The sequence below is a fragment of the Lagenorhynchus albirostris genome, chromosome 16 (genome assembly GCF_949774975.1).
Source record: "Lagenorhynchus albirostris chromosome 16, mLagAlb1.1, whole genome shotgun sequence".
In the NCBI taxonomy this organism is placed as follows: Eukaryota; Metazoa; Chordata; class Mammalia; order Artiodactyla; family Delphinidae; genus Lagenorhynchus; species Lagenorhynchus albirostris.
This window is the reverse complement of record NC_083110.1, coordinates 76,543,597-76,566,384: the sequence shown is the minus strand read 5'-3', so window position 1 is coordinate 76,566,384 and position 22,788 is coordinate 76,543,597. Positions and strand designations below refer to the sequence as shown.

The following is a 22,788-nucleotide window of genomic DNA, read 5'->3' as shown; positions in this document are numbered from 1 at the left end:
TTAGGAGTCCTTGCCTCTAGAACTGTAAGAAGACAAATTTGTGTTTTTTAAGCCACTAAGTTTGTGGTAATTTGTTACAGCAATAATAGGAAATGAATACAGGGACCCGAGTCTTTCACCTGAAGAATGACATGTTGGTCCAAGGCAACAGATCTCTCTAAGTGTGGGCTCAGACCTAACCCCAAAGTCCATGACCTTTCTTTGGATGTAACAGAAGAGCATTGTATAAGTTAGAGTTGTTTTGGCTGCATGTAACAGAAATCCACCTATAGTCGCTCAACCAGATAGACTTACTCTTTCTCATATATCAAGAAGCCAAGAGGACTGGAGAACGGACTTGAGGATATGGGGATGGGGAAGGGTGAGCTGTGACAGGGCGAGAGAGAGTCATGGACATATATATACTAACAAACGTAAGGTAGATAGTGGGAAGCAGCCGCATGGCACAGGGATATCGGCTCGGTGCTTTGTGACCGCCTGGAGGGGTGGGATAGGGAGGGTGGGAGGGAGGGAGACGCAAGAGGGAAGAGATATGGGAACATATGTATATGTATAACTGATTCACTTTGTTATAAAGCAGAAACTAACACACCATTGTAAAGCAATTATACCCCAATAAAGATGTTAAAAAAAAAAAAAAAAAGAAGCCAAGAGGAAGTCAGCCCTGGGCAGGCACAGCAGTTCCCAGGAACACTGGGAAATAGTCTACCTCCAACTTTCTGCTTCACCATCCTTAGGCTTTCACCCTCATGCTGTCAAGATGTCTGCTGTACCCCCAGGCATCATGTCTGCATTTCAAGAAAGAAAGGAAAGGAAAAGGGAAAAGGGCCTCTGACAACTGAGTCTTGCCCTTCATACCAGGAAAAACAAAAGCTGCCCCAGAATCCAGACCCAACAGATTCTTGTTTATATCTTTTGGGCCAGAGCTAGTCAAGTGGCACATTAACACTCCAGTGTGCAGGGATGTGAGAGCTTGGCCTCTTACATTTCCAATAACAAGTCTACAAATCATGTCTGAATTTCAGCTTAAATATGAATCCTTCCAATCCTCTTTTGCTGTAGTAGATGTGTGTATAATCCTTCCAGGCTTGCTTGTATTAGCTAGGACTCTTTGGTTGCCAGTGACAGAAACCCAACGGCAAATGGCTTAAATTTAAAAGGAATTTATTGGCTCTTGTAACCAGTCTAGCAATTGATGGCTTCAGATGTAGCTGGTTCTAAGGCTCGAATGGTGGTGTTCTGGGCTCTCTGACTCTCCATTTCTTGGCTCTGCCCCCTTCTCTGGGTTCACTTCCTTCCTTCTAGTGTGGCCAGGCTCTCTCTAGGCAGTGGGGAGGGAGGGCTGTGGCAGTTCCAGGCCACAGAGCCCTGGGTAAACCATATGGTAAAGAACATTTTCCTCAATTTGGCCTGATAGTTGCAGAAAGAACTCTGACTGGCCCTCATGTCTGTGTTCAGGGGGAAGAGGTACTGTGATGATGCAGCCTGACTTAGGTGCCGAGGAGGGGCACTTGAGTAGAGCCTCACCACGGCCACATAGAATGGGGGAGGAATGCCCCCAGCAAAAGGCAGGGCATTGTAACAAGAGTGTTATGGTCTGAAAGTTTATGTTCTCACAGAATCATGTGTTGAAATCCTAACCCCTAAGGTGATGGTATTAGGAGGTGGGGCTTTTGGGAGGTGATTAGGTCATGAGGTTGGAGCCCTCATGATTGGGACTAGTGCCCTCATAGAAGAGACCCCCGGGACTTCCCTGGTGGTGCAGTGGTTAGGAATCCACCTGCCAGGGCTTCCCTGGTGGCGCAGTGGTTAAGAATCCGCCTGCCAATGCAGGGGTCACGGGTTCGAGCCCTGGTCCGGGAAGATCCCACGTGCCGCGGAGCAACTAAGCCCATGCGCTACAACTACTGAGCCTGCATGCCACAACTACTAAAGCCCGTGCACCTAGAGGCCGTGCTCTGCAACAAGAGAAGCCACCGCAATGAGAAGCCGGCGCACTGCAACAAAGAGTAGGCCCTGCTCACCGCAACTAGAGAAAGCCCACACACAGCAACGAAGACCCAATGCAGCCAAAAATAAATTAAAAAAAAAAAAAAAGAATCCACCTGCCAATGCAGGGGACACGGGTTTGAGCTCTGGTCTGGAAAGATCCCACATGCCGCGGGGCCACTAAGCCCGCATGCCACAACTACTGAAGCCTGCGTGCCTAGAGCCTGTGCTCTGCAACAAAAGAAGCCACTGCAATGAGAAGCCCACACACCACAACGAAGGGTAGCCCCTGCTTGCCGCACCTAGAGAAAGCCCATGCGCAGCAATGAAGACCCAACACAGCCATAAATAAATAAATAAAAAGAGAGACCCCAGAGAGCTAGCTCGTTCCTTCCACCATGTGAGGACACAGTAAGAAGTCAGCTGTCTGCAACCTGGAAGAGGGTTCCCCCCAGAACCCGAACATGCTGGCACCCTGATCTTGGACTGCCAGCCTCTAGGACTGTCAGCAATACATTTCTGTTGTATATAAGCCGCTCAGCCTGTGGTATTTTGTTTTAGCAGCCCAAACAGACTAAGAGAAAGAAAGCAGGAAGAGACACCGTGCAGGCAAGATTAGCAGGTGTCTACTACCCACAGAGACCCTTCATTCTGACCAAAGTCTGGTTTTCCCTGGAAAGTGAAACCAGACCAAGGGAGGCCTACCTGAGCCAAGGAGTTCTGTCTTATCACGGTGGGCCTCAGTGAAAAAAAGAAGTAGAGATCCATTGATCCAGAAGTGTCTCTCCAGCTTTAGTGGGCATTAGAAGATTCCTGCGGGAGAGAGCCTGATTGGTCCTGCAGGAGGTCACTCCCACCCCGGGGCCCTTGATTGGCGATCGCACCACTACCACATGTAAGGGGGATATCTGAGCAAAGTCAAATTACCAGTACCAGAAAAGGGGATGAGAATGCTGATCCCGAAAAGCAAGAGATGTCCACCCGGGCTGGATGGAAGCCCACTGCCCACTCGCCAGGATCCAAGGGCTGGCCAGAGTCTCTGAGAAGGTAGCACGCATGGGCAGGGGACCCATACACATCTTACCCGGAACCGAGCTTGTCCAGGGACCAAGGCTGCACAAGCAGCTGGAACAGATAGTGAAGAGCCTGGCATTCAGTGCAGAGGCCTTTAGTCTTCACCCCACGAACCACAGTAGCCATGGAAACACCCAAACAGTGAAGGTGGGGTCACTTGACATATGCATGGCTGGAGTGGCAAACTTGTGACCCACAGACCTGTTTCTGATGGCCTGATTTTCAACACTGTGAACTGATTACCAGCATTGGAGATGTCACGTAAGAGGTCAGATTTCCGGGCTTCCCTGGTGGCGCAGTGGTTGAGAGTCCGCCTGCCGATGCAGGGGACACGGGTTCACGCCCCGGTCCAGGAAGATCCCACATGCCGCGGAGCGGCTGGGCCCATGAGCCATGGCCGCTGAGCCTGCGCGTCCGGAGCCTGTGCTCCGCAACGGGAGAGGCCACAACAGTGAGAGGCCCGCGTACCGCAAAAAAAAAAAAAAAAAAAAAAAAGAGTTCAGATTTCCAGTTTCTCTGAGGCAATGTGGAGATCTGGCAGCACTGATCAGCCTTCCTGCAAGGGCACCACCCACCAGCTGGAGCAGCAGCCCTTCAACGTGAGTCGCAGGTACTCCAGCCGGCCAGGGTCCTCGGCCAGCTGGCTTGCTCATGGAGGCCAGGGCTGTCCCTCCAAGGGCTGGAGTTAGCATAGCCATGTGAGGTGAACAGCCTGCTGGGGCAGCAAGGCTGCAAGCCGGGAGGCCAGGAAAAGAAGATTAAAGGCATGAATAACAAAGGACGAAATAATGCCATTTGCAGCAACATGGATGGACCTGGAGATTATCACACTAAGTCAGTCAGACGGAGACAGACAAATATCATATGATATCACTTGCATGTGGCATCTAAAATATGATACAGGTCTTCCCTGGCGGTCCAGTGGTCAAGACTCCGCACTTCCACTGCAGGAGGAGCGGGTTCAATCCCTGGTCAGGGAACTAAGATCCCGCACGCCGCTTGGTGTGGCCAAAAGTTTTAAAAAATAAAAATAAAATAAAATATAAAATAAAATAGGATACAAATGAACTTATTTACAAAACAGAAACAGACCCACAGACATAGAAAACAAACTTATGGTTACCAGAGGGGAAAGGAGGTGGGGGAGGGATAAACTAGGAATTTGGCATTAGCAGATACAAACTACTATATGTAAAATAAATAAACAACAAGGTCCTACTGTATAGTACAGGGAATTATGTTCAATATCCTGTAATAAACCATAATGGAAAGGAATATGAAAAATATATATATATCTGAATCACTTTGCTGTATACCAGACACAAACACAGCATTGTAAATCAACTATACTTCAATTAAAGAAGAAAAAAGATTGAAGGCATGAAATTTGGGCACAGAGGTGGGGAACAGAGGACTTTGTCCCCTGCCTTGCAGGAAATCACCCAAGAATGGTAGATCACACAGATCTCCATTCAACCGGGAAGCAAGTGCTTCACACACTTGCCAAGCCCTACCTTTCTCCCTTGTCTATATTCTGCCTGTGCCTCTCTTTGTACGGTATGAACATGGCGTGTGATGCTCACAGTCAGAAAGAGCCTGTATTGTGTCCCTGTTCCTTCTGCCTCTGTCCTTCCCCAAGTCTCTCCTCATGTGTCCTCAGCTTGTCACTTGGCATTTTTCCCCCATTCTCTTTCTCCCAATGACATGTCTCTACTTTTCCAGGTGCCCAGAGCAATTTGGTTTGCCTGGCAATTCCCTTCTCTTGGGCTTCTCCTGGGAATATCTTAAAACGTTAGAAAACACTGAATGTAAGAGCTTCCAAAACTGCATCCCAAAACCTGCACCACGGTATCCTCCCAGGCAGTGCCAGGGCTCTAGTCATTTTCTCAGAGGTCATTTTCCATATCCCATTTCTGTGTGTAACTTTGAAGGAAAGCCGTTCGATAAATGTCTACAATTGGACTTCACCCTGGGGCAGGAATGTGACTTCAAGAGAAGAACTTTACCGAACCAGGCTCTGAAATCTCACTTCCCTGGTTCAAATCTCAACTTCACCACTTCCTAGCTCTGGGGTCGTGGGCAAACTTGCTCTTAAGCTTGGTTTTCTCGACTGTAAATTGGGGATATAATAGTGCCTGCTTCATGGGGTCGTGCATGGGGAGGGTTAAATGAAATAACCCCAAATAAGCGAAAGCTTAGCCAAGTGCCTGGTCCAGAGCAAGTGCCCAAGAAAGGAGAGCAATTACTGTTAATACTAATTGTCGCTCTCAGGACAACACCCCCCTCCCATTGTTTTCTCACCTTCTTGGATGCTTCCTCCAAATTTCTGAAATAAAGAAACTGATTGTTTTTTTAACCTGTTGATTTCCAAAAAGAAATACTGATTTCTTAAAGCAAGATATATTAAGTAAACATTTTTATTTGGGTTGCAGACTGGGGACAGGTGGGAAGGCTACACTTAAAGCTTTCACAAATCAAAGCCTCCGAAGTAGGTTTTTAAGAGGAATGCTTGCTCTGCTTGGCAGTCAGAGTTCAAAGCCCTGGGGGGAAATGGTAAACTAGCCTTTAACTGTAAATGAACTCTCCAGCAACAAGAGATACAGAGTCAAGTAAACATTTAACAACTGATTCTGCTGCTCCCAGTAGTTTCTTTTTAACATCCAGTGCCTCGCCCCTCCCATTCTGGAGCCAGACTTCAGTTAAAGAAGTACGCGGTTCACTACTCCCCCTTTGTCACCGAGATGTGCCTTATGAAGCTGTCTCTTGGCATTAAGGTCCTACCCCGTGGGCTGGACCAAACTGCAGGGTTTTACCTAGAGAATTTAAGTTGTATTTTATTTCAGAAACATAAGATTTTATCTAAGGTGCTTTAACACAGCTCCGAAGACTGCTCTCCCTCTGCATGTGCTGCAAATTCTCTCCATTGTTAACGCTGTTCACGGCTCTGGCAGCAGCTTCTCAAGGCTGTGCTGGAATTATAGGCCACTTTGTTTGTGGAATAGCTCGGGAAGCTTGGCACCATTGATTTGCATCAGTGCCTCCGGAATAGACTTTGCCTTCTCCTTAAAGATACTATCTAAACTGTGAAATTCATTAAATAGCCCCAGAAATAGATCAGGTTATTTAACACGACATCCCTAATGGCGCAATATCTCAGCTGTCTGCACTGATAGTGAACATTGTCTTGGATAGTGTTATCAGCCCAGGACACCCGCTATGAATATTGATCCTGAGCTTGTTACAGCCATCACTTGCCATCAGGACAGGTCAGGGATGGAACCCACCTAGCATCAAAGCAATTTAAAGACAGCACTCAGGCGGAATTTTAATGCCCACGCTGAAAACACAAATCAACTCCGTGCACAGGGGGAAGGTGGCTTGCTGGCTATGGATATCCTTATTACATAGGAACACCTTGTGTATAAATACACGCATGAGGACGTTAGCAAGTCAACACATCTCCAAATTGTTCCTATATGAAGTCTCACTGCCTTCTAGTCATTTACAAAGCAGGTGGCCAGAAACACAATTCCCCAAGGCACGCTCTCCCCTCACCAAGTTGAAGAATTTAACCTGTTCTTTGGGTGGGGTGCTTCTCTTTAAGCTGTGGGTGAATAAGAGGGAGCATGTTCTATTCCTGCAATGTCGATGGGAGACACCGCGCTGTTTCTTGTGGCGTCTGTCTCCAGATGCCAAGTCCTGAGTGCAAGGGTTCACATAACCTTGTGCTGCACTGAACACACATATCAGAAATAAAGGACAAGGAAAAAAGAAAGACAACTAACAGGAGTTTTTAAGATTCACAGTCTTAAAGCACATGGCCTTTATGTGTTCTTGACTTTCCAATTTGTTGCTTCTACTTTCTCTGCTCCTTTTCTGTATTTAACACCTGTGGACCTCAAAGGAAAAATAATTCATATTATTTGAACAAAATTTTTGGAGACAATTGATAAAGTGAAATGAAAATGACCCAGGTTTGGCCTGCCCTGGCTTCTGCGCCTTACATGTCCCTCTGGTTGGGGGCATTCGGTGCCCTCTGGAATGCCAGCCCACCTTCCTGTGAAAGTGGTTTCAATATTTCTTACAGAACAGATAAGAAGAGGGACCATGGGATGCCCGAAACGTCCATTCTGGAGCTCCCTTAAAGAGATCTATATCTAGCTACCTTGAAGAACCTAAATATGAAAAAATATGAATGTGGGTGGAAAAATGTAAAAGGGGACTGGGATCAGTGGGGAGGGAGAAAGAAAAGAAAGATTTTTAAAAAATTTTATTTTATTGAAGTATACTTGATTTACAATGTTGTGTTAATTTCTGCTGTACAGCAAAGTGACTCAGTTATACATATATACATTATTTTTCATATTCTTTTCCATTATGGCTTATCACAGGATATTGAACACAGTTCCCTGTGCTATACAGTAGGATCTTGTTGTTTAAGAAGGTTTTTTTTTTTTAAATCAAGTGAGAACTGAGTGAGAAAGACTTGTCAAAACAAAAAACAAAGTACTCTATCTGTGATCTGGAAGGTTCTGTGATTGGCAATCCATGTTCCTGGGTACCACGGTTTAGTGCCATGGCCACCTGCTTTGGTTTTCCCAAGGCCCACATTCCCTCTGATGGGAGGTGGTCCATTGGGCTTGGCCAGGGCACTTCCTGTTCTGATTTCCTTTTAAAAGCACAATCCATCTCTGCTTTAGGACTGAAGCTGGCTTGAATTTCGGCAGGGCTTTAAAGTCCCCAGGGAATACAGTGGCCGCCTCTGGGAGGGGCCACGAAGTTTGAATGAGAAAAGCTCCTAGAAGCTGGCCTGTAAGACCTTCTCTACAATAACAGAGGGGATTAACAGCACACACCCCTCCCTCCTCCCCCACGCACTTCAGTGAGAAGGTTTCTCCTCCCCTTCCTACTCCTACCTGACCGGACAATCTTAATTGCCAAGTCATTGTTTGGAAACCCCATGGGGCAGGGAAGAAAGGGACAACAGCCTTAGAGGTAGTTCTGGGCAGAGGGGTAGAAGCCTCAGAATCTGCCGCTGAGATAAATGCTTAGCGCTCAGACTTCTCCCCAAACAACAAAAGGGAACAAAAGAATGTTAAGAAGGGCCTGGCTGGTGGAAGCTTCCCCAAGGACTGATGTACACCATCCCACGGGACTTGATGGGGCAAATGGAAGCTTTTACAATTGTCTCTGTTCTTTGACCTTAAATCCAAACCAGGCAAACACCTTTTAACCTTTTTCTTCTTGGGGCTAGGGGGAGGATGAGGGTCAAAGATGCAGCCTGATTCCCAGAGACCCAATATCTGTGCACGTGATCAAACCTGTGACTCTGAAGAAGGCCTGAAGGGCATCAGGCATTGTGCTCGGTGTCCCTGCAGGCCAGGGCAGCCACTCTCACCTGGCTCACCTGCCCTCACCAGGGCATCTCACCTGGCTCTGAGACCGCAACCCGCAAGGTTTCCAAAGCGGCAAGTCCTCTTGGTGGGGGTTCAGACATCTCTCCAAAACCCCTGCTGCCCTCTGACCTCCAGAGTGGAAGGAAAAACCTCTGACACAGTGCGGGACTTTCTTTCGTTATTTCCTAGCGAGCAGGACGTACTGAAAAGAATAATGGTCCGGGAAAGAAGCCCTGGGTTCGAATCCGGACTCTGTCACCAACTAACAGTGACCCTGGGCAACGTCACTTCTCATCTTTGAACCTTAATTTCCTCATCTTAAAGCTGGGATAATAGTCTTGCCAGGCCACGCCCACCGCACAGGGATGCTCAGAGGATCAAACGAGATCGCGCAAGTCTAAGGGCTTTGTAAACTGCAAACTGTGAGAACATGAGGGCTTTTAAATCCGAGGTGATCAGGACTGAGGCCATTGCTGTGATTCACTGGCGAGGCAGGAGATGTGCTGAGCGTTGCCTTGAAGTTATCAGTGCTGGCCTCAATTGCATTTCCAATTCAAAGGCGGGTGCACTGGGGGAAGGGTGCAAATCGTAGCCCAAGTCAGGGTGGGTGTATTGGGAGGATCTCCGGGACGAAAGCGTCCGGACTTCCCTCCCTCGCGCACCCCGAGTTTCCGCAGGTTGGGCGGAGGAGCGCTGAGCCGGCGGCGCTGTCCCGGCGGGAGCGCGCATCAGACTCACCAAGGCGCCCCCTCGCCGAGGCTAGAGGTCCCCGAGCCTTAGTCTTGGGGCTGCTGCGAGAGCGCCCTGCACTTGGCGGGGGCCTGGGCAGCCCAAGTGCCAATCCGCGCTCAGCCCCCCGCGGCTCTCTCCACGCCCCCCTCCCCAGCTTCTCTTGGCCGTCCCGACCCTCCTACCGGCTGAGAACTGCGGCCGAGCCACAGCCGAAGGCAAGCCCGAGCGCGGCCATCCCGGACTCCGCGCCGCCGGCCTCCGGCCCGCGGGCGGCGGGCATGCTGGCATGGCAGGACGGCGGGGCCAAGGCGGCTCCCTCCCACCACAAAATCTCCTTCTCGGTTCTGGACATCCTGGACCCTCAGAAATTCACCCGCGCTGCGCTCCCAGCCGTGCGCCCTGCTCCCCGGGAAGCCAAGAAAAGTTTGGCAGAGGCCGAAGCAAGGAAGGACTCCAGCCGAGACCCGGCCCGGCAGCGAGAGACGCCTGGTAAGGATGCGAGGCGGCCTCCGGCCCCGGAAAGCCCCAGCTTACATGATACGATGGGAAGGTGGGAGGGAGAGCCGTGGATCGGGTGAGTAGCCCTTAGCGGCGTCTTCCCCAAGGGGAGAAGGCGCACAGGACCAGGCGCATAATTAAATTGACGCAGAAAGGGGGCCTCCAGCATCCTGGGTCAGGGATTTGCCACCGAAGCCTGTCCCTGCTTACCCGCCAAGCAAGCAAGCACCCCAGCTCTGATTTACTCGCAGAGTAAACTCTTACCCAGCGCCCACCTCGTCCAGGCTCATTCATTTATTGGGCATTTAATTGTCCCCTATGTGCCAGGACCTGTGCTAGAGACTGAGATAAAAGTCAGCAAAAACTTCGAAACCTGCGAGGTAGACAGCATCCTTAACGAGGTAGACAGCATCATCTCTCCATTTTCTGGATGAGGAAGCTGAGGCTGAATCATGTGTCCGAAGTCTTACTAGGCAGTGACGTCCGGTTTTCGCACCCAGGGCCCACTTCCAACCATCCAGAGACAGCTGCAGAGACTCCGCTGCCCCGCACGCTCACTCTCCCCAGATCCAATCGTTGACTGGGCTGGGGCCGGAGTGGAGTGGGGTGACGGGAGGCTGTTGGTCCTTTCTCCCCAAAACCCTTTTTGATTTAACCCCTAACTCTGGGAATTCCTTGGCGGTCCAGTGATTAGGACTCCACCTTCCACTGCAGGGGACACGGGTTCGATCCCTGGTGGGGGAACTGGGATCCCACAAGCCGCGTGCGGCAAAAACAAACAAAACAACTCCTAACTCTGGAGGACACCTGACGAGGGGTCCAGGAAAGTTTGTGTCTGAAAGGAAAGACAAAAAACAGCAGGACCCAAGCTGGGTGAGGCGCGGGCACGAGGTCCCCTGGAGGGACGCCAAAGATCGGAGGCTCAGGTCAGGGAGAGGCTTGAAGTCTCGGCAGCTCCCCCGCTTCCCTTCCCCAAGTTTAGTGGTGATTGTCTGGGGCTCTGGGCGCCTCTGGCGGCTGCGCTTGGGCCTGGGCGGTCTGCCTGGTAATTGTTCGGATCGCCCCTCGCAGGGGCCGCTCTCCCCTTTCCCCACCCCCATGATCGATATTCTATTACTGGCGCCTGCATATCTCCTGCCCGCAGCTTGCAGGTACCGACTTCAAACCCCCTTTTCCCTGTCTGATCCTAATATTGTTCGATTAAAACTTACCTTTAATAGATGACATCTATCGATCCGGCCCCGCACAAATCTGAAACTCTATTAACACGGCAGGAGAGAGAAGATGGGAAAGAGGGAATTTCACTTTAAAAGGGAGGAGGGGGCGCTTAATAACTTCTTTTTTAATTGCTGGCAGTTCCAGGCCAAAATAGGCTTCTAGGGACTGGGGAGACAGCCCCAAACGCACTTGACATATAGATGTCTTAATGTACAGCGATAAGGTTGTCCAATAAGGTCGTTATTCTTTCTTAATGCGGAGTGTCACTCTTTCATTCGAAATACGCTTCTCGGACGCCTACTAGGTAGTAGGTGGGTGAAGAGAAAGCGGGCACTACAACGCTAACTCCCACCTCCTGGAAAGGGCTTGCAACTAAGAGCGGTCGTGGGGGTGAGGGCAGGGAGCGCAATTCCGGAGAGGGGCAGGGCTGGGCTCTGGGTTGGGCAGAGAGAGCTGCCTGCTCTGGGGAGGACGAGGGCCAGGTCTAGGGACCAGGACCGGCCGGGTAGTTCCGGGCTTCTGATCACCGTCCCCTTCTCCCCTAGATGCTGCGGGCCGAGGCGCCGGCTTGGCGTCCCCCCTGGAGGGCTCTGAGGCGGAGGAGGCGGAGGACGAGGACTTGGAGGACGCAGGGCGGCGGCAGCTGCGGGAGCGGACTGCGCGCCTGCAGGAGGCCCGGACGCGCTCCCCCGAGGCCCGGGCCGCGGCATCGGCGGCGGGAGAGAGCAGCGCGGGCGGCCTCGCGGGCTCCCCGGGCTCGCCGGGCTCCCCGCGGCCCCGGCGCCGGCGCTCAGAGCCCAGCTGCTCCAAGCCGCGGCGCGCGCGCACCGCCTTCACGTACGAGCAGCTGGTGGCCTTGGAGAACAAGTTCCGGGCCACGCGCTACCTGTCTGTGTGCGAGCGCCTGAACCTCGCGCTATCGCTTAGCCTCACTGAGACGCAGGTCAAAATTTGGTTCCAGAACCGCAGGACCAAGTGGAAGAAGCAGAACCCCGGCGCTGAAGGCGCGGCGCAGGCGGGAGTTGGCGCGCCCCATCCTGGGACTTCGGCGGGGGCGGGCGGCGGCGGCGGCGGCGGCGGCAGCGGCGGCGCGGGGGCCAGCCCGGGTCAGCTGGGCCCGGCCGCGCATCCTTTCCAGACTTTCCCCTCCTACTCGGCGGCCAACGTCCTCTTCCCGGCCGCCGCCTCCTTCCCGCTGACGGCCGCCGCCGCCAGGGGCTCCTTTGCGCCCTTCCTCGGGCCCTCCTACCTGACCCCTTTCTACGCCCCACATCTATGAACCCGGAGCCCCTCGGGCCCCACTTCGTCCGGATTCACGAGTGATTGGCGTGGACTTGTGGTCCCCACCCCACGGAGGGGCGCCAACGCGCAGGGACTGCCCCCTCCTGGTGCGCGGGTGTCTGCGCGCCCCCTTCCCTTCCGGCTGCCGGGAGGCGCCGCCAGAGGGCAGGGAGAGGCCGCCTGCCGACTCCCCGCCGCGCGCCTCCCTGCCTAGCTGAACCCTGGAATTCACGCGGTCCACTAAAGGGGGTCAAGGATCTGTCATCTTTAAAAGTGTCCGGAGACGGAGGCTGTCCTTAAACCTTACCGTTTCTGGACCTTGTTCTTCACTTTCGGTCAGGCTTAATTCAGTTCAAGGGTTCTTTCTGAGGGTCTGGGTGTTCGGCGGCGCGGGGCTAACCCAGCGGCGGGGATGGTGTCCAGAGGGAGACAAGACCCGCCCTCCAGCTGCTCACACCTAGGATGGAATCTTCAAAGGCTGTGGCTCACTCGGAGGGTAAGGAGCTTTCCCTTTTCACAGCTGATTGTTTCCCATTTCATACTCGATTACTGGCCCAAACCCAGCGATTCCTTCCAAATGCCGAACAAAGTTGGAGAAAGCTGAGTCTGTGAGCGCACACTGCCGCCGTGAAATGGACTACTTTTTAAATGCATAATACTCTACATTTTTAGGTCTTCGTTTAAGGTTAGGACTTGAGCGCGACTCTCATTCCAAACAGGCTCTCCACAGGCTATTCCTGAGAAAATGTGTACCTGATTTTCCGGAGGAGACCGGAAGTTCTTTTGGGAAATGCAACAGCTTTATCGCTAGACTTGCCAGCTGAAGTACATGCACTTCCACATCATTGCAAGTTTTTTTTCCTTTTTTTGCGGCATGCGGGCCTCTCACTGCTGTGGCCTCTCCCGTTGCGGAGCACAGGCTCCGGACGCGCAGGCTCAGCGGCCATGGCTCACGGGCCCAGCCGCTCCACGGCATGTGGGATGATCTTCCTGGACCGGGGCATGAACCCGTGTCCCCTGCATCGGCAGGCGGACTCTCAACCACTGCGCCACCAGGGAAGCCCCCACTGCAAGTTTTGAGAACAGCTTTGATAAACCACGGCTATGGCCCCAAAGGCATAAAGATAACAAAGAGACAAATGGCTCAACTAAAATCTTGAGGTCTATGCATGAGACTGCCCATTTGGGTATGCAGTATTGGATACTGTAAAACTTCAGTCTTGGCAATATGTCTGTCCCAGCAAATCCTAGGCTCCCAGTAGTGATCGAACCCGGGGGAGAGTTCGCGCCTCCAGCACACGCTGCAGTCATGAATTGGACTATATATATATATATTTTTTGCAGTACGCGGGCGTCTCACTTTTGTGGCCTCTCCCGTTGCGGGGCACAGGCTCCGGACGCGCAGGCTCAGCGGCCATGGCTCACGGGCCCAGCCGCTCCGCAGCATGTGGGATCTTCCCGGACCGGGGCACGACCCCGTGTCCCCTGGATCGGCAGGCGGACGCTCAACCACTGCGCCACCAGGGAAGCCCTGGACTACTTTTTTAAAGCACGAACTCAACGTTTTTAGAGCTTCAGCTAAGATTCTGACTTGAAAGATACTCTGTTCCACACAGACTCTCCAAGATGGCATGGTGAACAAGCAAAAGGTCGTTAGGAGCTGTAAAAGAAATAATTTTGGGGTGTAAAAAGCTACCAGGGAAGCAAAAAGCATATTTATGATGGATTCAACTGCAGTAACTTAATATACGGATGAGCATTCTAACTGCTGCTTTCGTTATCTCCCTTAAGAATTAGTTCTGTAAAATTCTCTTGCCGGCTTTGTTTGGAATACCCTTCCTTTAGTTTTTTATGTGATATGATTTGTAGCCCGTATCTCAGAAAACCAGACCTCCCCAACTAGGTCATGTATGTTTCACTCTAACCTTTTTTCGAGGACTTTAGGCCTGGTGATATCTATATGGATACCATTCCTTGCTATTTCTTGGTAGCCTGTGTCATTAATAATTAAATTTACTGATCAAAGGCTTCTTGTAAAGTAAGAGCATGCTGTTTGGTATTATGAACACATGATACTATTATAATCTTGAAATATCTACTTCAGTTATTATTGGGAATGAGAAAATATTCCTTTCTTCCAAATTAAATGAAGACTTCACATTCATGGGACTCTCATAAGATTTGAGAATATGTATTATTTAATTATAATTTGTTAATTAGACTCTTTTCCTTTTATTCTGAAGGAGAAAAGTGTCCCCAAACAATGCATTATGACTTTCTAAAAGACAACTGATGCCAGATGAGATTCAAAATGCAGTTACTATAGTAGAGAATATTATTTTATTCACTTTACATATCGATAAACATTCCTTCAGTAACTGTTTCTCAGTTTCTCAAAAGCAACATTCCATGTATCCCAGTAGGCAATTCAAATACACAGAGGCAAGTTCTGTAACAAAGAATCTGAATTTCTGTAAGACTCCGGAAACATTCTATTCCTCTCAGGTACCAGAATCACAGGAGACTCCATTTGGAGAGAGGGACTGGGGAGGGAGGTGGGAGGCTTATCTATGGACTAGCATGGAGTGCTCTACTTCCTGACGTTTCTTGTTTCTTCGGATTTTAACAGAGTAATGCTCGAAGTGTGTGACTTTGGACTTCTGCTGCTTTAAAAGGCCCAGTGGCTTTCCAACCAAATTCTTAGACTCAATCTATTGATGTATTTGTCTAATAAATTTTGTTTGTAATAATTTCTTGTTTAAATATTTCTTGTTCTTTATTAGCAAAGCTTTTAAATAATTTTATAATTATCAGAGGTTGTATATATGTATTCCCATTCCCACCCCCCACCAACTAGCATTCATCAATAGAGGGTATCTTTACCCTAACACGACTTTTTTTTTTTGAAAATCAATTTCAGGGGCTTCCCTCGTGGCACAGTAGTTAAGAATCTGCCTGCCAATGCAGGGGACATGGTTTGATCCCTGGTCCAGGAAGATCCCACATGCCATGGAGCAACTAAGCCCGTGCGCCACAACTACTGAGCCTACACTCTAGAGCCCACGAGCCACAACTTCTGAGCCCTCGTGCCACAACTACTGAAGCCGGCGCGCCTAGAGCCTGTGCTCCTCAACAAGAGAAGCCACCGCAATGAGAAGCCTGTGCACTGCAATGAAGAGTAGCCCCCGCTGGATGCAACTAGAGAAAGCCCATGCGCAACAACGAAGACCCAACACAACCCCCCCAAAATAAATAAATAAATAAATTTTTTTAAAAAAGAAAAAATCAATTTCAAAGCCCCAAAGACAGCCGGTGCAGAAGGTCACCGAACACTAACAGTTGCTTTGTGGCTTTGGAATCTTTTTTTTTTTAAGATTTTTTTGATGTGGACCATTTTTAAAGTCTTTATTGAATTTGTTACAATATTGCTTCTATTTTATGTTTTGGCTTTTTGGCCGCGAGGCATATGGGAGCTTAGCTCCCCAACCAAGGATTGAACCTGCACCCCCTGCACTGGAAGGCAAAGTCTTAACCACTGGACCTCCAGGGAAGTCCCCCTAACACGACTTTCTTAAGTCATCTTTTTCAGACCCTTGCTAGATACACACATAGTAGCTCCGTTTGTAGGCAGTATACACAAAAACACATTTAAGGCCATTTCCATAGTGAAAGCAAAGCATCTTTACAGAATTTTAATTAGTGGCTACAAATTAAATCAACACCAGGTTTCCAGGACATTAACTTCCTAGCCTTACTTTACAAGTTCTGAATACCCCATATAGAGTCTGGTAGATAACTTTTCAGACTTGGGCCATCCACTGGTCATAAATTTCTGATGTTAAAAATGATCATTTTAAAATCAACTTATTTACAAGCCAGAAACAGACCCACAGGGGTGGGGGAGGGATAAAGTAGGAATTTGAGATTACCATATACAAACTACTATGTACAAGAAAACATAGACAACAAGGTCCTACTGTATATCACAGGGAAATATATTCAATATCCTGTGATAAACCATTAAGGAAAAGAATATGAAAAAGCATATATATATATGTATCTCTCTCTCTCTCTCTCTCTCTCTGAATCACTTTGTTGTATACCAGAAATTAACACAACATCGTAAATCAACTATACTTAAAAAAAATTACCATTTCATATTCCCACTTGAAAACATGTAGCCAGGGAGCCATATTTAAAGGAGTGATTAGAGAGCATTTTTGCATTGAGAGACCCCCAACCATTTTATGGGCACAGATCAGCTTAGTGTATTTGTTCTTTTAGGAATGACTCTTAAGAACCTATTTAACTAGGTTTTTAAAATTATGAGTAGGCTAGCATAGAAATTCTTCAATACATAATAAATACATTTAAAAACAATTCCATATGGTCAATTGAAGGGAAGCATCTAAGAGTCTAAGGGGAGGTGGGAAGACACAGATTCAGAGAAAGAGAAACAGGGAAAGAGAAAGGCCCCCTTCTCCCTCCAGCAGAAGGAAAACTCAGGAGGAGCTGGGTTGTGGACACAAAGGGGGAGACACCCAGTGGGAGGCTCCCAGTAGGGTTGCTCTTGCTGCACCTAACTCCTCCTGGTTCCCTTGGGCTGTGGTTTTCAAGGACGAGGTGAAGGCCCCTGGCCTCTGGTTGGGTTCAAAGCCACCTCCACCCCTCAGTCGACAGATGAACTTGGCAAGCTCCCCATGTCTCTGGGCCTCAGTTTCCTCACCATAGTGCCTGGCTCGGAGGACTGCACAAGAGTCTATGTGGAAGGCACTTAGTTCAGTGCCTGACACAATGAGGTAGTTATTATCCCAGCTGAAGCTGGAAAGGACATTAAAGATGCTGAACCTAGGCCAACCCCGTCCTTTACAAAATTTTATTGCAGTAGAATAAACACAGAAACTGAATATATCGGATGGGTACAGCTTGGGCATCTTCACAGACAGAACACCTGTGTAATCAGCGCCCAGATCAAGAGCAGAACATTGTGAGCACCCCAGGCCCCCCGTGTCACCTTCCCATACCTCCCTCCCTAAGGGTGACTGCTGTCCTACTTCTAACAGCATGGATTAGCTGTGCCTGTTTTTTCCTTTTAAATATAAAAATGGAATCCAACGGAATGTATCCCTGTGTCTGGCTTTCTTGGTTCAACATCATTTGTGAGTTCCATCCATGTTGTATAGTGTTATAAATTATTGATTCCTATTTCTGATGACCTATTACTGTATACACGTGCTACAATTTATCCATTCTTACTTTTTGTTTTTGTTTTTTTGTTCATCTGCTTTTTTGGCCGTGCCGTGCAGAATGTGGGATCTTAATTCCCCGACCAGGGATAGAACCCATGTCCCCTGCTTTGGGAGCACAGAGTCTTCACCACTGGAAGTCCCTATCCATTCTACTGTTGATGGATAATCAGATACTTTGGGGCCATTTTGATTAAACAGTCTTATACATGTCTTTTGGTAAATAATATCTTCATATTTCCATTAGGAATACATCTATGAGTGGGGTTACTGAGTATGCATAGGTCTAGCGTTAGCAGATACTGCCCATCAGTTTGCCAGCGGTTGTTGCAATTTACATTCCCACCTGAAATGAATGAGTTCCAGGTGTGGCTTCCCTGGTGGCACAGTGGTTAAGAATCCTCCAGCCATTGCAGGGGACCCGGGTTTGAGCCCTGGTCCAGGAAGATCCCACATGCCGTGGAGCAACTCAGCCCATGCGCCACAACTACTGAGCCTGCACTCTAGAGCCTGTGAACCACAACTACTGAGCCCACGTGTCACAACTATGGAAGCCCCCGCACCTAGAGCCCACGCTCTGCAATAAGAGAAGCCACCACAATGAGAAGCTCGCGCACCGCAACTAAGAGTAGTCCCCGCTCACCACAACTAGAGAAAGCCCACGTGCAGCAATGAAGACCCAACGCAGCCAAAAATAAATAAATTCAAAACAAAAAAAAAGAGTCCCAGGTGTTCCACATCCTTCCATCACTTAGGACTGACCACCTTTTTCATTCCAATGATTCCAGAAGGTATGCAGTAGTATCACATTTATGTTTCAATTTTCATTTCCTGATGGGTAATGACATTGACTCTGTCTTCATATGCCTATTGGCCATTTGGTATCTGTTTTGGTGATGTGCCTAATCAGATCTTCTGCCCACTGGTTAACCCTCCCATTTACTGGTAAAATAAACTGGATCTTAGAGAGGAGGTGACTTGCCCAAGATCACCCATATTACCTTAGAAACTGTGACTCATTGAGGTTATGTGACTTGCCCAAGGTCACACAGCTAGTAAGAAGAAAGCAGAACCTGAAACCAGGGCCTAATAACTATAGGGTGATTTAAGTTGTACATGGGGCCATCAAACATATGAAATATTTGGTTTAAAAAATATTTTTAAATGATCTGAGAGCTGTTTGGCATTTTGTATTTACAGGTCAAGTGTCAGTCTTGAAAGGGTATCCACAGTTCCTTCTTCCCTCCCTCTCCACCTTCCTTCCTGTCACACGGTGTACTGAGCACTCATTCTGTGCCAACAACTGTTCCGGTGATGGGAATTTATTAAGGCAAACGAGGTCCCAGGCACAGGGACAATTACAGTCTGCGTATTCCCTTCCTTTCCTATGACTACACTGGTCTGTGGAGTCAAAACAGGAAGGCCCTTTTTTTTTTTTTTTGGTACGTGGGCCTCTCACTGTTGTGGCCTCTCCCATTGCGGAGCGCAGGCTCAGGACGCGCAGGCTCAGCGGCCATGGCTCACAGGCCCAGCCGCTCTGCAGCACGTGGGATCTTCCCGGACCGGGGCACGAACCCGCGTCCCCTGCATCGGCAGGTGTACTCTCAACAACTGCGCCACCAGGGAAGCCTGGGAGTACGGAGTCTTAACCACTGCGCCACTGTGTCCTATCTTATCCTTTTAAATACGCCTTATTTGGGCTTTCCTGACAGTTCTTCCACATATTTTGTAGGTCTTACATCTCTCACATCGGAATATGTTGGTATTCCACCAATTCTGTAGGCAGATAGGGTAGGGCGTCCCCAGAGGAAAAGAACCAGATACAGCTTTTTGACATAAGAGAAGCCATTCTGACCTAAACCGTTTTGTCACCTAAGCCTGGCCACAATGCTTCTCCTAGAACAGGTCTTAGTAATTAATGATCTTAAGGGAACAAAGGAAAGCAAGAACAGAAGAAAAGCAGTCAAGAAACAATAGTGCAGTAATAAAACAGAGTCCTAGTTCCTCCTCAAGGGATATACATAACAATCTAATACATATCTTTGAGTTGTTCTATGGGAACCAAGGCCCCCATCCAGGTGGAGGATGGTTATCTACTTGCTAAGACCCCAGACTGGTCGGAAGCCAGGGAATGATGATGGTGACCTTTTCTGACCCTCAGGACTAAAGTTTAGACTGTAGACCTTTGCCCCAATTGTAAGCTGAATCCTCCTCTACTCGAGCCCCTTCATGAATATGCACATGCCGCTCAGGCCCCTTCATGAATATGCATGTACCCTTAGCTTAAAACCCCCAATTTTGCTGTTCAGGAACACACTGATTTGGGAAAGATGCCCAGTGTTCTCACTTGCTGCAAGTAATAAATCCTTCCTTTTCCCGATCTTCAGTTTTGGTAGGTCTTTGGGCTCAACACCCCCTAAGAGGTGAACCCAGTTTTTGCGTAGAACTGCTGTTAAATGATTGAGCTATGTTTTCACTTCTTGTTTAGTCTAATTTTGTTTTACTCTTTCATGTTTAGGGGTAGTCCTATTTTTCAACTTCTTCAGAAGTTTGGATAATAAACTTTACTGAATTTAAAATGATTTGAAAGGAAATCTCATAATAAAGAAGCTATTGGTGATTTTGCATAGTCACAGAAGTCATTTTTTCTTTCCAGTCATCACAGACAGATAAAATCGGTAAAACTCAACTACTTAGAAAAATGATTATGTACTTGGATGACACAGCAATGGAAGATTGCTCTAAGTTTTCTCACTTCTCGCAATTTCTGCACCATTTCATTGCAGAGACTGGCGCCAGTCCACAGGCACAAACTGAGTAGTCTGCTTCATTTACTCTCCCCCGAGCCCTGGATTTAGAAGTCTTAGCCTTGAAACTAGAAATGTAGGCCAGTCCTCTGACCCAGCAATCTCACTCCCAGGACTTTATCTTATAAAGTCACAATGTCAGAGATAAGGTTCTCTATTGTGACACTGTTTGCAATACCAAAAGATTGGAAATAATCCAAGTGTCCAGTAATATGGGGCTATTAATGCAGGTATAAACAAAAGAATGAGGGTGATCTCTCCATATTGACACAGAGAGAGCTCCAGGGCATATTAAGAGGCAAGGTACAAAGAGTACATACAACCTGCTGTCTCAGTTGTTATAAAGTAGAGGAAATAATGACATTTTTTTTTATTTTATTTTTTTTTATATTTATTTGGCTGTGTCGGGTCTTAGTTGCTGGTCTTAGTTCCCCCTCTGCATGTGGGCTCTTAGATCGAACCCGTGTCCCCTGCATTGGAAGGCGGATTCTTAACCACTGGACAAGCCCCATGTTTTTATATTTACTTCTATTGCATGAAGAATCATTGGAAAGATAAACAAGATGCTAATGTGAAGGGCTGCCCTTGGTGGCGACAAAAGCTAGATGGGCTTGGGGTAGGAAGAAGTCTTCTCAGTGTGTACTTTTTAATTTGTTTTGATTTGTAAATGAAGTAAATGTATTAACTATTTACAAAACAAAAAGAAGTTGCTTGGGGGAGAAAATGTCAGAGAGGAAAGTAGTTCTACAGATACTTGTAATTCAGATGTTTCCAAAGTTCCTTCTAGTATCAATCTTTGGATATTAAAGGGAGAATGGCAACTCTCTTTTGACCATCTGCCCAGTGGGGCACTGGGCTACTTACTATCCTGGATTTATCTCAAGCTTTCTTTTAGAAAATTAACACATGTGGGAACGTGTTACCAAAGCTTGTTTATCGACCAGAAGAAGGCCAGTTCAGAGTGAAGTTCATCACATATAATCTAGCCCAACAGGGCTTCCCAAACTCCAGGGAGAGGCATAGGGCCAGAATGGGAACAGGTAGCAGTAAAAAAAATAGTTGCCTTTTCTAAGTAAAATTTACTTCAGTAGATCCCAGTGATAAAATATTCTTGCATTTTCAATCAACACTTTTCTAGCCTTCTAAGTGTAATATATGATTTACTTAGATTTCAATAGGAATCTGGAGAAGAGGGAAGATTCAAGGCCAGATGATGATCACGATGACTTAGAAAAGAACCTTTACTCCTTATTGTAAATAAAAATAATAATGCTACGAGACACTGAGCTGCCATGTGGCTTAGAAGTGGCTGGATGTTTCAGAGTGCCACATCTATGTGATCCTCTAGATAACCCATTTTACAAGGTGAGTAAGTGAGCCACAGGGTCTCCGGTTACCCAGGTAAGGATCAGTGGAGTTAGGAATGACTTCTGGGTTGTCCGATTCCAACGCCTGCATCTTAGCCACTATATGGTCTGGATGCTAGGTGCTCTAACAAGTTCATTAGGACATTGATCACAGTCAGACTCACACCCCCTGAAGTCAGGAGCTACATTTTATTGAATCTCTTGATTCTCTCAGAACTCTGCACAGTGTTTTGGAATTAGGAGGCACTACATAAATAGTTCAAATTAAATTAAAAATGGGGAGACCAAGATCGTAGACATCTTCTGGTGCTTTAATCTATATTTAAATTAATACAGATATCAGAAAACAAAAGTAATTTGTTCAGTCAATGAACTAAGTCAAACTTGAGGTGTCAGGGCAAAATATAATCTCTCATCCCTAATTTAAAGACTTAACTCATCTTTATCACTACAGTCCTTTTGGAGGAGAATCCAGGTCAAAAGAGAAGGGAAGGACCATATACCACTATTAAGGATGTGACAGCCACAAACACAAAGCATACTGGTAACTCAAATACCAGACTGGCATTGCTGTCTGTGACTTGACTTTCCAATATGTGAACAACTCTTGGCAGAATTCAGAGCAAAACAAAGTGTCTTCAACAAAGATGAAATGATTTTATAATATATTCTCATATATTTATTTAATAACATTTAACTTTGAAATTTAAAAAATCTTAAAATTACTTTTATTTACGTCAACAATGTTAGGAGAAAAGTTTAAATTATTTTCAATTAATACATCAGGTTTTCTGCAGGGGTGGGAGTCATTGTTGTTGTTGTTCTCTTTTTTAAAAAAATAGATGTGGTACATATACACAGTGGAATATTACTCAGCCATAAAAAGGAACAAAATTGGGTCATTTGTAGAGATGTGGATGGATCTAGAGACTGTCATACAGAGTGAAGTAAGTCAGAAAGAGAAAAACAAATATTGTATATTAATGCATATATGTGGAACCTAGAAAAATGGTACAGATGAACTGGTTTGCAGGGCAGCAATAGAGACACAGATGTAGAGAACAAATGTATGGACACCAAGTGCGGAAAGCGGCGGGGGTGGTGGTGGCGTGATGAATTGGGAGATTGAGATTGACATGTACACACTGATGTGTATAAAACTGATGACTAATAAGGACCT

At 47.6% G+C, this 22,788-nt stretch overlaps 1 protein-coding gene across 1 annotated transcript; it reads left to right on the top strand.

Annotated features, from left to right (window-relative positions):
• The first annotated feature begins 9,469 nt into the window (after positions 1–9,469).
• On the top strand, positions 9,470–12,189 carry NKX1-2 (NK1 homeobox 2). The gene is made up of 2 exons (XM_060127018.1): positions 9,470–9,680; positions 11,453–12,189. The coding sequence occupies exons 1-2, from the start codon at positions 9,470–9,472 to the stop codon at positions 12,184–12,186; spliced, it is 945 nt and encodes a 314-aa protein (XP_059983001.1). The 3' UTR covers positions 12,187–12,189.
• The last annotated feature ends 10,599 nt before the right edge of the window (positions 12,190–22,788 follow it).

Bases quoted from the DNA above. Each gene is read 5' to 3' on its own strand.
- NKX1-2 (XM_060127018.1), top strand. From the start codon at position 9,470: ATGCTGGCATGGCAGGACGGCGGGGCCAAGGCGGCTCCCTCCCACCAC. The intron at 9,681-11,452 runs GTAAGGATGCGA...CTTCTCCCCTAG, and splicing joins CCGGCAGCGAGAGACGCCTG to ATGCTGCGGGCCGAGGCGCC.